This window comes from Erythrolamprus reginae, chromosome 2 (genome assembly GCF_031021105.1).
Source record: "Erythrolamprus reginae isolate rEryReg1 chromosome 2, rEryReg1.hap1, whole genome shotgun sequence".
NCBI classification, from domain to species: Eukaryota; Metazoa; Chordata; class Lepidosauria; order Squamata; family Dipsadidae; genus Erythrolamprus; species Erythrolamprus reginae.
In genome coordinates, this window is record NC_091951.1 from 215492237 (window position 1) to 215508217 (window position 15981).

The following is a 15981-nucleotide window of genomic DNA, read 5'->3' on the forward strand; positions in this document are numbered from 1 at the left end:
GATGGAGACAGGCACCCTGCTGCAACATATCCTCTGAAACGGGGAGTCGCCAGGGGTCCCGGACGGACAGACATTGTAGGTCCACGAACCAGGGCCGGCGTGGCCAGTGAGGGGCTATCAGAATCACCTGGGCCTTCTCGAGGATGATCTTGTGGATCACATCTGGGAGAATTGGAATTGGAGGGTGTTCTGTCTGGGTGCCCCCAGACTTCAACACCAACTGGAAAAAGCAGCCAGACATGCTGGTAAAAGCAAAGGTACGTTATAGTTGGGAAAACAAACACAGAGACAAAACTGTTCTTACAAACAGGGTTGTTAGGAGGCTTTACAGCAGAGTCATGACGGCCAGACAATACAACAAACTTCTTGCTGGCACACACACCTCTGTAGAGAATAAGACCCACGCCTCCCCCCAAGGTTTCAGCTTTCAAGGCCACAAGCCAGATTCAGAGACGCCAAAGAGCACAGCCAGATCGCAGGACTCCCAAAGATAATACTCCACAATTACAGGAAGGGTGGGCCTGCCTTTTCAGCCTTTCTGGGGAGAACCACACCCAAACCTAGCTGTTGCCTATTTAGTGCTGGAAATACCTGGCTAATTGTCCCCTTCGCTGGGCTGCTCTTCTCTGCCTTAGATCAATTATGGCTTGTGCATCCTCAGCTAAGGACTCCAGGCTGCTTGCTGGGGAGAGCTCCATCCCGGGGGACTCAGGCTGTTCTCCCTCTCCCTCAGCCTGACCTTCCTCCTCCCCGTCTGCCTGGGCCTCCTCCTCCTCCTCCTGTTCCTCATCCTCCCCCTCTGAGGATGGAGCCGACAGAGGTTCAGCCGTTCCCTGAGGATCCTCAGATGGAATCACAACAGAGGGAAGGCGTAAAGCTGCCCTTGAGGCCAAGGGATTCTGTGTGTGTTGGTGCACCCGGGGATGGGAAGCTGGGGAAGAATCGAGGGAGTTGAGCATTGGCCTCGGTTGCAAATAGGTCTAGCAATGGGTGGCCGAACCTGAGGCAGATTTGCTGAAACAGAGCCGGATGAAGGCTCCACTCTCCTGGGTTTAGAGTCGACCAGGAGAGCCAATCCGCTTGTACATTGAGGACTCCCGATATGTGATCGGCCTTTAACGACTGAAGATGCCTCTCTGCCCAGAGACCGAACTTTAGGGTTTCTCTCATCAGGGCCTTGGACCTGGTGCCCCCTTGTCTGCAAATATGACTCTTTGTGGCTATATTGTCCATGAGAATCAGAATACGTTGATTGATGATATGCGGTTTGAATTGTTTGAGGGTTAAAGACACTGCTCTCAATTCCAGCCTGTTGATAGGTCTGGAAGCCTCCTCCGCTGACCACGTGCCTTGTGCTATCAGGCCCTGGGCATGGGCTCCCCAGACCAATAAGCTGGCATCCGTGGTGATGGTGAATTGGTCTGGACACATGAAGGGGGAGATCCCTTGTCCAGGGCGGAGGAGATCCACCACGTAAGGGATCTTAAAACTGTGGATGGGATGGTGATGAGGCGTGTTGAATTGCTGTTCTCTGGAACAGTAACAGAAGCCATTGGAGATCCCTGGCGTGAAGACGGGCCCAGGGGATAATGCCAATGCAGGATACCATCTTTCCCAGTAGAGATGATAGGGTAACGATGGAAGTCCTTCTCTGAGATCATATTTGGGAAATGAGCTCCTTAATACTGATTTTTCTCAGTAGAGAGAAAAATCTGAGAGAGATCTGAGTTAATGATGGCTCCCAGGTGTTGAATAGAAGTAGACGGATGGAGCTGACTTTCTTTGAGATTAATGGAGAAACCATGATCCTGTAGGATAGACATGGTAATGTTGATGTCTGAGCAGGTGCCCTCTTTAGAGGCCCCACGAATTAATATGTCATCCAAATAGCATAAAATATGAATGGGTGTGGCTCAAATGTGAGCCGCCAGGGCTCCTAGGAGCTTAGTAAAGACTCAAGGAGCTGAGGAGAGCCCAAAGGGCTTGGCCCTATATTGATAGTGCTGGCCCTGGAAGGCAAAGCATAGAAATTTTCCGTGACCTTTGGCAATGGGAATATGAAGATAGGCTTCTGTGAAATCCAAAGAGACCATAACGTCCCCAGGATGGATAGCGGCTAAGATGGATGACAAAGAATGCATCTTTAATTTCCTATATTTAATAAACTGATTCAAATTTTTAAAGTCCAAGATGGCTCTCCATCCTCCAGAAGTCTTAGGGACCATGAAGAGGATGGAGTAGAAGCCCAGACCTCTTTGGGAAAATGGAACAGGTTGGATAGCCCTGATAGACAACAAATGTTGAATAGCTTCCTCCATTCGGATACGAGATGGGGAAGACCTGGGGGATGGGCATGAAATAAAACGTTTAGGAGGTATGGAAATAAACTCCAACTGAAGGACCCATTCCACAGTAGCAATAACCCAGGGGTCCTTACAGGAATGGCGCCATCTGGAGGAGAACCAAGCCAGATGCCTCCTATGGGAGTGGAATGAAGCTCACCATCTGGGCTTTCTGGAAGTTCTGGTCGAGGAGGAACCTCTTTGGTAACGGGATCCTCTACCCCTGGGATCTCTGCCAGCTTGGGAGCGAAAATGAGGGGAATACTGACCGGAGTTTCTTTGGAAAGTGAACCCTTGATCCTGTTGATGATTGGAACGTCGAAAGGATTGAGTTTTGATGGCCTTCTTGTTGGTGGGCCCCGAATCTTTCTTTTTGTCAGCGGTTTCAGTGAGAAGGGGGTCCAGGAGGTCACCAAATAGGTGATCACGCTTCAAAGGACCCATGGCTAGCTGCCATTTTTGCCTCACTCCCGCCTGTCACGGGCGCAGCCATAGCCTTCTGGCCGTTGTTGAGGCCACTACTGACCTGGCTGCAAATCTTGATGATTGCAGGGTAGCATCAGCTATGTATTGGGCCGCTGCAAAAACTTTGTTAAAATCCTGTTGGCCTCGTAGATCATCAGGGGGGGATGTGCTGCTGGAGCTGTTGAAGCCATAAAAGCATAGCTCTAGAAAAGAAAGAGGCTGCTGCTGCACTCTTGAAGGCCCAGGTATCCGCAAGGAAACATCTTTTGAGCATTTGCTCTAAATGTTTGTCTTCGGGTTTCAAAACCTCCTCTGCTTCACCCGGCATAGCTGCCGCAGAGTGTAGAGTCTAAACAGGTTCATCAGGTTTAGGGCAGACAAGATGATCTTCATAAGAAGGGGAAAGCTTATATAATTTCTTGTCCTTGGATGTGGGGTTGAAGCCAAAGGCTGGATGGTCCCACTGTTTGAGCAGAGCATCTTTAAACAATTTGGGCATTGGAATGACCTCTTTGTCTTCCTGTTCCTCCATGAAGTATGGCAGATTTTCCTCAGGAGGATCTGTGGAAGAAGCAGACTGTTTATCTTGCCTTAAATAGAAGAGATTTGAAAAGTTGGAATGGAAAGATCATAGCCGGGGCTGGAATCTTAATTTGAGATTCCTCATCTTCTGACAGGCGCTGAAAAAGGTCATCATCATCCTCTACGTCCACATCCTCATTCTCATCCTGGGAAGAATCTGAATCCTCATTAATTAGAACTCTGTAGAATGAAAGGGAACTCACGGGCCGGGGGGCGCGTGGAAGGGGTCGAGAGTGAGAAGGCACATTGATAGCCGAGAGCTTGGCATCAATGGCTTTAGACAAGGCAGAAAACATAGATTGGAACTCTAGAGGCAGATTAGTAATGGTTGCGGGTAAAAATGGAGATTCCCTGAAGGCCTGGGATGGGTCTGGCTGCAAGGGATTATCCGTAATATCTGGCTCCTCTGGACCTAAGCCCCATAAGTTAGGTTGGAGTCTGTTTAGGTTTGGCTCATCCAGAGAAAGCACAGGGACCCCAGAGGGAGGCAGGTTAGAAGCCTCAGGGGAGTCAGGGTTAATGTGCACTTGGGCCTGCACCTTTAAATGTTTAGCTGATTTTTCATGGATTCTCTGCAAGGCTAGATCCCTTCTCTCCTCAGCCCTGGTAGGTCTAGCCATTATAGGGGCTCCCGAGGAAGAGGAGGAAGAGGCCTGGGGGATATTTTCAATTTCATCACCAATAGGCCTAACCACTCTGAGACCTTTAGATGTGCCTCTCTTGGGAAACAGTCATGGCCTGAACAAATTACAGGGACAAGACTTGAGCCAAAATCTGATGGGAGAAGCTTCAAGGGCAACGTTCCCAAGAGGAATGGGCCCCTGCTCCTAGGCCCAGGAGCATCTGCAACTCCGAGTAAATCTGGTCGGTATCGGAGTTCGTGCCAGGGAGTGCAGAAGGGCAGGCCTCGCTTCACCTTAATCAAAAAAGTAAACCAAGGCACACTGGTTTGGAGGCCTAGCCAGGGAGAAACGGCCTGAGGGACTCAAAACTTACTCCAGGGCCAAGCGGCGGACTTACTGGCGCCAGACGGGACGCGCGTGGGCGATCCGCAAGGGCCAACAATTACTGGGTGCTGAGGGCCTTCGCGTCAAAATAAACCGCTCCGAGAATTTAAAAGACAGAGGGAAGTCTAAAGTCCTGGGGACAACAAACAGTCCCACTCTGCAGGAGGAAAGAAAGTGCTTTCCCCTCCCCCTTTTAAAACAATGCTTAGCTTGTCGGTAAACCTCCTGGCTGAGTAGATTTACTTGTAAATGCAATCCGGCAGCAGCACGAGCAGGGCGTTTACTTAAAAACTGCAGGAGCCGCGCTGCGGCTTCTCCCTCGGCACCGAGCCCAGTAAGGCTGGCGCGCAACCAAGACAAGCTCTAGTAAAGGACAGAAATAAATTTTTACTTATCTGAATAGAAAGAAGGCAAAGGGAAGGTGTTTTGCGAGAGGAACGAGTCACCACATGTCCTGCTGCATCGCATGACCGAGCAAATTCTGGGGAAGGAGCAGGCTTTTTAAAGACTAGGCTCGGTCCTCGACGGATTGGACAGCGAGCAACCCACATGACTGCTGGACCCGCTCTCAGTACGGAGAATGACACTCTAACACAGTACATACTATACATATAGTTAACAACCTATATACACCATCAGTATAGATATAACCAGCTCAGGCTGAGGCTTCATCTATTGGTGGCAACATTTACCTCCAGTCCTGACCAGGATTAGAAGTTGGGACCATGGAGAGGAGTAGCAGCTTCAACTACTCACCGCGGCCCCACAATGACAAGTGCGCGGCAGCCCAAGCGGGGACCTTCCTGGGTGTGGATGAGAGGCGGCCTGCTATTGGTTCATCGCTAGTATTTGGGATGAATCCTAGAAGGTGATTGGTCAGCGAGCATTCCCTGTGCCTCCATTCTTCCTGTTGCTGATAGCTGGAGGGATTGTAAGGGGAATCTTTATGTTCGGATGGAGGCGGCTGGTGGCGGGCCAGATAAATAGCCTCCACGGGCTGTATCCGGCATGCGGGCCATAGTTTGGGGAGCCATGTTTAATTTCCCCAAGGCACACCTGACCATGTCTCATGGCGCACTAGTGTGCCACGGTACACTGGTTGAAAAACACTGCTATATGTAATATTGAGCTGTTTTACCAATCTTGGCTAGTTCACACTAAACTAGTTCTAAGATAGAGCTAGATGCATTACACATTCAGTGATTTTATACCAACCCAAAAGGGTAAGGGAATAAACACAAATCTCTAGTTATTTGTGCCACTATAACATGTTTTAGAAGCCAAACACAGAGAGGCTACATGGGATACACTAGTTATCAAGCTAAACTAAAAACTAAGAAATTTCTAGTTCTATTTGTTATCTTTAGCATTAGCAATAGCATTTAGACTTACAGTATACAGTATACCACTTCATAGTATTAACCACTCTCTAAGTGATTTATAGAATCAGCATATTGTCCCCAACAATCTGGGTCTTCATTTTACCACCTTGGATAGACGGAAGGCTGAATCAACCTTGAGCGGGTGGTGAGATTTGAACTGCTGAACTATAGCTGAACTACAGGACATTTTCAAGAGGAGACTGGACTGTCATTTGGCTGGGGTGATTTAGGATTTCCTGCTTAAGCAGGGGGTTGGACTTGATGACCTGCAAGGCCCCTTTCAACTCAAATAAATAAATAAGTAAGTAAGTAAGTAAGTAAGTAAGTAAGTAAGTAAGTAAGTAAATAAATAAATAAATAAATAGTAGTTGGGTACACTCTAACCACTGCGCCATCCCAGCTCACTACCTTTGCTATATGCTTACTACAAATCCTAGGAAAGTAATTCTGAAATCCTCATAATCAATTCTAATACAATGATTCTAATTTAGAGAGGTGATATAGCATTAGATGCTTATGAAGTGTTTGAAACTACAATATAAATTAATTATTTCTTTAACTGAGTTATAATCTACTTTTGTAACTGTTATTGGAAACAAAGGCCATAATCAGAACAGGGATATATGCTGATGGGATGTACAAACAGGCAAATTAATTAAATCCAAAACATTTAAGGACAGAAATCTGACGAAGATACAGATATCTTGCTGGCTATGCTGTTATGAGAAGTGGCAGAACTTGGGAGTAGGGTTAGAAGAGGATTCAGCTTAGAATCATTGTGTAAAAGTGAACTAAATCCAACCCTCCCTTTAATTTTTAAATTAATTATTTCTATTAATTGGATTAGAAGTGTTTTATATATTGTATTTTTAATTGAAATGTTGTGAGCCACCCCGAGTCCACAGAGAGGTGTGCGGCATATAAGTCCAATCAATCAATATGGATCCTTAACTAATTCCAAGCAGCTACTCACTGTTAACTGTGAAGGTTCCTGTGGATAGATGTTTAGCAATAAATAAATCAGTTTACTAATTTTATTATATTTGTTTGCAGCCCATCTTGTCTAGAGGCAATATTTAATTAGACCTTTACCTGCCAACCTGGTCTTTCACACCTGACAACAGTATACACTAGATCAGTGATGGCGAACCTTTTTTCCTCGGGTGCCGGAAGAACGTGTGTGCGCGCATTATCACACATGCACAAGTGCCCACACCCATAATTCAATGCATGGGGAGGGCTAAAAAGCTTCTCCTACTCCCCCCCCCAAGGCCGTCAGGAGGTTGGAAACAGCCTTTTTCCCAACTTCTGGTGGGCCCATTAGGCTCCTTTTTGCCCTCCCCAGGCTCCAAAGGCTTCCCTAGAGCCAAGGGAGGGTAAAAATGCCCTCTCCCACCCATCCTGGAGGCTCTCTGGAAGCCAAAAATGTCCTCCCAGAGCCTCTGTGTGAGCCAAAAATCAGCTGGCTGGCACACATGCATGTTGGAGCTGAGCTAGGGAAACAGCTCATGTGCCAGTAGATAGGGCTCCAAGTGGCCAGATGTGGCACTCGTGCCATAGGTTCACCATCACTACACTAGATATTTCAGTCATTAGTGATTTTTTGCTCAATCTTTTTGCTCTTTAGTCATAAACCCCATATAAACCAAATCCAAGACAGTAAGCAAGCAGCAAATAGGAGAATTACTTTTTCTATCTTGTTTTAATTTATTATAATAATTCTACTATTACTGCATTTCATCAACTTATTACACAGTGAGAAAATGGAAAGAGAATGGCTCTCATATAAAATCCTTACCCCTTAATTAACTTTGACATGTACTGTAATCAAATATCCTGGGTTCTGGAATAGAGGAATAAACTAGCTACAATAGGTGAATCCATACAACAAATACCATCAGAACTTTTGGTTTCACTTTATTATTTAAATACAGCTAATTTATGGGTAGCTAATTTATGGTTATGCATGGCAAAACCCGGGCAAATTTGATTTGTAACTAGCATTAATTTCAGATTGAAATTCTGATTAAGACCAAAAGAAACACATTGTATTTAAAGAACATAAGCCATGGTTTGAATAACCATGATTTTAATAAAGTATAGTTGAATGATTCTACAAAATGTAAAACAAATACTGGTACATAAACAAAGTACAGTATGATTTGCTGGTGCATGTTATGAAAATCCAGACCCAGCTAAAGTTCAATCTTCCAAATCAAAATAGTTGAGGGCTAGTTTGGTTTGTTCTCTAGAACGATTCCTCTCACTTATGACTGCATGACTGTAACTTTTTGCTTGTATCCTTAAGATTTTTTATTAATATTGTTTCTTCATTGCTTATTTCAGTGTTTTTCAACCAGTGTGCCGCGAGACATGGTCAGGTGTGCAGCGAAAAAGGAAGCTCGGGTTCTCGCAACTTTTTGCTGAGAGAGAGAAAGAGATAGAGAAAGAAAGCAAGAGAGAAAGAGAGAGAAAACAAGTGTCAGAGAAAAAAAGAAAACAAGAGAGAGAGAAAGAGAGAGAAAGAAAGCAAGAGAGAGATAAATGAGCAAAAAGGGGAGGAAAAAACTTTGCTGAGAGAGAGAGAGTGAGAGAAAGAGAGAAAGAGAGAGAAAGCAAGTGTCAGAGAAAAAGAAAGCAAGAGAGAGAGAGAGAAAGAGAAAGAAAGCAAGAGAGAGATAAATGAGCAAAAAGGGGAGGAAAAAAAGAGAAATGAGAAAATGATTGAGACAGAATGAGAGGAAAGAGAGAGAAACAAAAGAGAGAGAGAAGTGACTCTTGATTTAAAGTATATGATAAAAAGCACCCAAAGAATAAGAGAAAGAAACCCCAGCCCTCACCTGTTTTTGGAAATGGTTCAAGAGGGTACACACACACACACACACACACACACACACACAAGGGTGGGGAGGAGACAGGGATGAAAAAAGAGAGGAAAGTGTCTTAGGGTGTCAGGATTTTAAAATGTAAAAAATGTGCCGCAGCTCAAAAAAGGTTGAAAATCACTGGCTTATTTGACCCCTATGACAATCATTAAGTGTTGTACCACACGATTCTTGACAAATCTGCATTTTCTTTCATGTGCATTGAGAGCATATGTATCAAGACAAAGGCCTTGTGTGTCCAATCACACTTGGCCAATAAAATAATTCTATTCTATTTTATAATCAATATTGTAGATGTCTTGGGAACACTGTCACATATCACACTGCTAAAAAGTTATATAGAAAATCTATCTATCTATCTCATATTTTGCTGATAATAATAATAATAATTTATTAGATTTGTATGCTGCCCCTCTCCGAAGACACACACACACACACACACATTACATGTGCTAAAACTTGTGCTAGGTCCCAGTAATCAGTTGTCCAAGAAAACTACATTAAAACTCTAATTTTCTCCCTAAAACTATGCGATACAACTGTAATCTATGCGGAAGGCTCCACTTACGGGCCGCATGCCGAGATGATAAGTGTTGCTTAAGCACAGGCGACATCCCAGTGCATCTAGCTGCAGGGTGGTGAGACCTTTCATTGTTCCCTGCGTGCCGACAGGCATAAAGACCGGGCAATCAACGAGACCATGCGGCAATCGCAACTCACAAGCACGAGCCCTACTCTGTCCGCATTCCGCTACCACGCGCAGGGAGAGCGTTGCGGACATAGCAACAACGAGGTCTGCAGCCAGTCATCATGACGCCACTGCCGGAGGCGGGGTGCAGTTGCGACAAAACTGAAAAGCCACTTCTCTCCTACAATAGGAATACTGTACTGTAAAAGATATTCCGCCCTCTTCTCCCTGCCCTTTGCCTCAAAACGTCACTGGTCGCGTCTAAGCCACGACTATAGAACTATCAAAAAATAGAGAGACAATTTTGTTGACTATGATCCCTTCACCAATAAGCACTCGAAACTGCTTTCATTGCAAAAACAAAATCAACAAGAACAAAAAAACACCAGCTTCCATTGGAAGATGCCCATGCACTGCTATACGTTATAATTTTGGCAACTCTATGGGAACTCAGTCCTATTGTTGGTTGGAGTCTGACTAACAAAATTTGGAATGGAAGCCTGCTTCTTTGAAGTCCTTTAGTATAGATCTGTTGCTTTTCCTCTGAATACTTCACATTTTGGCTGCTATGTCAGTTGCTATTTATGGGCTAACAACAGATACAAATGCAAATTTTATTGATTTGATTTGATTTGATTTGATTTGATTTGTATGCCGCCCTTCTCTTAGGACTCAGGGTGGCTAATAGCATATAGTATAACAATACAGTACAATGCCAAATCTAATTAAATTTAAAATTACAAATTAAAAATCCAATATTTAAAAAACAATCATACCAGTTCAATCAAACAACATATATCTCATTTCGTTGGCCAGTGGGACTGAAACCTAATTGCCCCAAGCCTGGTGACGTATGTGAATCTTCAGACTTACGGAAGGCAGGGAGGGTGGTGCGAATCTCCAGGGGGAGCTGATTCCAGAGGGCTGGGGGCCCCCACCAAGTGACATTGTCTGGCTGACGGGACCTGGAGAAGGTCAACTCTGTGGGACCTAATCGGACGCTGGTACTCATATGGCAGAAGGTGGTCCCACAAGTAATCTTTCCAAATGCCATGTAGGACTTTATAGGTCATTACCAACACTTTGAGTTGTATCCAGAAACCAATCGGCAACCAATGCAGTTCGTGGAGTGTTGGAGAAATATGGGCATGCCTAGGGAGGCCCATGACCGCTCTTGAAGCTGCATTTTGCACAATTTGAAGTTTCTGAACACTGTTCAGAGGTAGCCCCATGTAGACAGCATTGCAGTAGTCAAACCTTGAGGTGATAAGGGCATGAGCAGAGACTCCCTCTCCAAATAGGGCCGCAACTGGTGCATCAGGCAATGCAGTTTATTAATAAATTGCAGTTTATTAGTCATGCACAGTTAGACAAGCCAAGGCTTTTTGTGATTTATAAAATAGATCTGAATGAAGAGGATATCAGTAAGGTAACACTGACTTTCTGAGACAAAATCACTTTTCTGATTGAAAAAAGACACTAGCGTGGAAAGTCCCTCCCCCCAAAGAATTAAATATTTTGAGGAATATTTAAAAATCATTATATTTCCCTAAATGAAAAAATAAAGAAACATGTTTTTAGAGACAGGAAGCACCTCCCATGTTTTTAAATAGACCACAGCAGATGCCAGCACTTAAAAGATAAAGAGCTTATTGGAAGAAGCCAAGTATCTAGATAGCGCTATTCATAAGCAAAGCAAATACTGCAGGCAGAAATCCATTCAAGACATGATAGTTTGAAACTGCTTGAAGCAAAGTTTGACAGCTAACAAAAGCATAGTAGAAGTAGCCCCTCACCCAAGATCAACACAAAACGAAAGCCTTTAGCCACAATAAGAATTGCCCAACACTCTTTCAGAACACAAGCCCCTTCATTGCATCCCCAGAGTAGTCAAACTTCAAAGGCACAAGTTTATTGAGCCAACTATGACCCCTACATGGTCCCATATGAATCTGACAACAGGCAATAGCCAATCTGACAACAGACAATTATCACATCAATCTAGAAGTAAACCTTCTACCCACAAAGTCCACACATGCCTTCTATAACTTTGTAAACAACAAACTCAATGACTCAAAATCCATCCCAACAGCAATGGCTCATGCCCAATATTTCCTAGTCGTACCACAAACAACTTCAACGATCTAACACAAATTGATTTTCAGAAGATAACATAAGAAAGGCATTACACAACCTAAAACCATCTCTATCTATTGGAACTGATGGACTATGTGCACACTTCTTTAAAAAGCTCTCCACAACCTTGTCTGAACCTCTAAGCATATATTTTTCAAAAATCCTTCAGAACTAGTTTTTTACCCAACTTATGGTTACTAGCCACAGTCATCCCTACCTTCAAAAAAGGAGATCCGTACTTTAAAAATTTCAGACCAATCTCTTTGGATTGTGTCACCTGCAAAGTCATGGAATCAATCATAAACCAAACCATTACATTCCACTTAGAAACTAATAACCTACTCTCCAACAAACAATTTGATTTCAGAAAAAATTATCCTGTAATCTGCAACTCTTGCACTACAAAAACATAGACCATCAACTTGATCAGGGTAAAACAATAGACACAATTTACATAGACTTTTGTAAAGCCTTCAGTTCAGTCGTACATGACAAACTACTATTGAAATTAAAATCCTATGGCATCTCTGGACCCCTACATGATTGGATAACCGCGTTCCAGTCTAACAGACAAGTGGTCAAAATAGGAAATGCCATATCAAATCCTGCTCTTGTCAACAGTCGGTGTCCCTCAAGGACCAACACTTTTCATACTCTACTATCTTTGTGAGTCTGCGGAGAGCGGTGGCATACAAATCCAATAATAATAATAATAATAATAATAATAATAATATAAGCAAGCTGATGATGTTAAACTATTTAATACCACTGACAATGTTGCTACCCTTCAAAAAGACCTTGATCATGTAGCAGAATGGTCAAACAACTGGCAACTTTAAATCTAAATCAACAAATGCTCTGTCGTACACATTGCAGAAAGAATCAGAATACAAAATACAAAATTGGAGGAAATGAACTTGTAGATGACCTTCACTCCGTCAAAGACCTTGGAGTACTTATATCCAATGACCTAAAACAGTGATGTTGAACCTTTTTTCCCTTGGGTGCCAAAATAGCGCATGTGCGCGCTATAGCGCATGCGTGAATGCCCATATCCATAATTCAATACCTGGGGAGGGCAAAAACAGTTTTCCCCACCCCCGGAGGCCCTCTGGAGGCTGGAAACAGCCTGCTTCCCAACTTCTGGTGGACCCAGTAGGCTCGTGTTTCACCCTCCCCTGGCTCCAAAGGCTTCCCTGGAGCCGGGGGAGGGTAAAAGCATCCTCCCCATCTCCCCCGGAGGCTCTCTGGAAGCCAAAAACACATTCCCAGAGCCTCTGTGCGAGCCAAAAATCAGCTGGCTGGCACACAATGCACATTGGAAATGAGCTAGGCTAACAGCTCGCATGCCAGCAGATATGGATCCGCATGCCACCTGTGGCACCTATGTCATAGGTTTGCCATCACTGACCTAAGTGCTAGAGCCCACTGTAACAACATTGCCAAAAAGGCATTAAGAGTTGTTAATCTAATACGTAACTTCTTCTCTGGCAATATTACACTGCTATCCAGAGCTTACAAAACATTTGTTAGATCTATTCTGGAATACAGCTCCCACACTACATATTAGACATTAGTTGCCAAGAACACTGACCTAGGGTACCAAGACGGCCCCAGTTCATCCTTCTCAGAATCTGTGACTAACTGACCTAGTCGTGGACCACTCACAACAGCAACAAAATACCTTATTCCACCAGACTTGAAATATTGGCATTAGATAATTTATAACTACGTCACTTCCTATCTGATCTAAATGTAGTTCATAAAATCATATACCAAAATGTCCTTCCTGCTAATGACTACTTTACCTTCAACCAGCACATAATAGATTCAAATTAAATGTAAATTGCTCCAAACTCAACTGCAGAAAATACGACTTCAGCAATAGAGTGATCAATGGAATGCACTACTTGATTGTGGTTTCTTCCCCAAACCCCCAAAATTTTAACTGTCTACTCTAAGTCGATCTCTCCCCGTTTCTAAGAGGTATGTAAGTGATGTGCATAAGCTGTGCCTTATGCATGTCACTGTGCCTACCATCCCTGTCCTATTTGTCACGCTGAGGATTGACAGCCTCCAAAGACATTAAGAAACATCCAGTAGTTAGATAGTTAACTCTGTTTATTAATGTAGCTCCTCCCTCTCTATGATGTGACTGCTTTTCTCACTTCCTCCTCCTTGCAGGAAGAGAAGCTATTAGCAGACATGTTGTGGTCTTTGTCTTCTAGAGATGTAGATGCACTTTTCAGCCTCTCCAGGCTAAACTTATTTTTTATACTTTTCTAATAAAAGTTTGATTCGTTTTTAACATGAATGCTTGTGCTTTAATATCCATTGACCTCCGGAAGGCCTTACTTCAGTTCTAGCGAACTGAGTACTCTGCTGGTAAGATTTTCTGATCCAACACTATTGTCCTCTTTTATCCTTACTTTTTACTTTATGTTATGTTTACACAAGCTACTTCTATCCTATGCATGCTTAATGATTAAATGATTACATGATTAAACGATTAAATGATTAAACGATTAAATAAATAGAAATGTTCTTGCACAGGAACAGGAAGCTCAAATACAAAGCCCAAAGAAGGTATAAAAACCACCCACTCTCAACTCCATTTTGTCAGCTGTCCAGAATCACATGTGGTTCTGCCTCATCAATCAATCTTTCCAATCAGCTTCCATGTTTGCAGTGTCTTTCTCCCAGCTTGGAACTGAACCACGTGGATATTTTTTTCCAACACTAGTGCAGTACCAAACTTGTCAGGAAAATAAATGAACTGAAGTGTACATGGTACAAAGCTGAACTGAACTACATGGTACAGAGGGACAATAGAATTTCTAAGATATTTTTTCTATATTCATAGGAATTTGCCACTTGACTAAAGTGACCAGATTTTAACATTGGTAAAGTGGGACACCATTGACTGGAGGGTATGTGTTCTTAATTAAAAATTTGGTCTATAAAATAAATAAATAAACAACTTACCTAAAAGGAGGGCTTTTGTTCAGCATTGAAATCCATTTTTTTTACTATCTATTCTATGGGCGTGGCTTGGTGGGCATGGAGTGGCTTGGTGGGTGTGTGGCTGGAGTAGAATACTCCAAAATCCTCATTCCCACCTCACTCTGGGACCAGCCAGAAGAGATATTTGGGGGTTCTCCAAACTACTCAAAATTTCTGCTAGCAGATCAACAGAATCTGCCAGAACCTGCTGGATTTCAACCCTGCTTTTGTTCCTTTTTTGCTCTCCAGTGAGTTTAAATAAATGGCCATTTATTTCATCTGTCCTGATCTCACAATCAAATAGGATTAGGGTTGGTGGTTGATAAATAGAAGTTTATGTATCTGTGCTGTAGTTACAATAATATCATTCCAATTGTGTCCACTTCAACAATTATATAAGACATGATGTTCTGCTCTTGATTGGGTGTATTTAAGCAAAGGCCAATTGTCTGGGGTGCTTTAGGAATTTGGATTCCCGGACTAGTGGACTTCATTTCTTAAACAGAAGTGTTACAGGGTACAGAGCTGAACTGAACTACTTTTTTAAGATTCTAAGTTTCCTTTTTTGTCTTATTGAAAATCCAGCAATTGTTGGAAAAGTATATGAGTAACACTGTGACATCCTCCATCAACCATCCCACCTATTTCCCAGATAAAGTTTTAAAACAAAACAGCATATTTTATTCGTCTTTCAGCCCTATTCACGATGTTATTGTGTATTTCAATCTCCTACCCAGTGTGTTCCAAATAGGCTGAGATAAAATCCCTGTAATCCCTGTTCAGCTTTTGGGACAGTTCATTGTGACCCAACATAATTATAAAGAATCTGACTGGGAAAAAACATGCAGAGCTAAAATTAAGCGCCTACACCTTTAAGAACAGGTGCAGCCTGACTTTCTCTATTACTGCTTGCTGTACTGGTTCTTCGGCAACGTGGAATGGCGCTTCTGACTGTTCCTTAGACGGCTCGTTGCAGAGCATTTTGGTAGCTGTAGTTTCCTGTCAACTTGAAACAATCGGTGCCTCAGAACATTTGAACTACAATTCCTAGCGCCTGAGGGGCACTGGCTCCTTGCGAGGATGCTCTCGGTGGCAGGGCGGCTAGTTCAAGTTGCCATAGTGGCAGCAGAGCAGATGTTGGACAGTTGGAGTCGGAGGCAGATTTTGCTATGGAATCAGCTGGGGATCGGAAAATGGCGGCCAGCAGCTAGAATGAAGCCGCCTGCAGTCTTTTTCTCCTCTCCAGTTGAGCTGCGGCGCCGGGAGACTGAGAATCACCGAGATAGCCGAATTGAAACAACCAGACCCAACATATACAGTATACCGGACTGACCTAAGACGCCAGAACACTGAATGGTGGGGGTGTTTGGCGTCAGAGGGCCAGCCAGGTGAGAGACTGCAGGATGAGGGGAGAGAAGAGATGGAGGACTATGGAAAAACGAAGAGACCGAGGAGGAGGAGAATATTATGAATATCAATGGACCATACTGT

At 43.6% G+C, this 15981-nt stretch overlaps 1 protein-coding gene across 4 annotated transcripts in view; it reads right to left on the reverse strand.

Moving 5' to 3' along the window:
* Nucleotides 1–15981, reverse strand: part of QTRT1 (queuine tRNA-ribosyltransferase catalytic subunit 1) — a 256258-nt gene that overhangs the window by 150588 nt on the left and 89689 nt on the right. The window contains exon 1 of one of the 4 annotated variants that reach the window (XM_070741808.1): nucleotides 9232–9500. The exons of 2 other annotated variants lie outside the window; for them this stretch is intronic. In XM_070741808.1, coding sequence (XP_070597909.1) covers nucleotides 9232–9444 — 213 coding nt within the window. In that variant the 5' untranslated portion in view covers nucleotides 9445–9500. Of the gene's footprint in view, nucleotides 1–9231; nucleotides 9501–15981 lie in introns of those variants that run through there. One more of the 4 variants, XM_070741809.1, reaches the window with a different exon arrangement.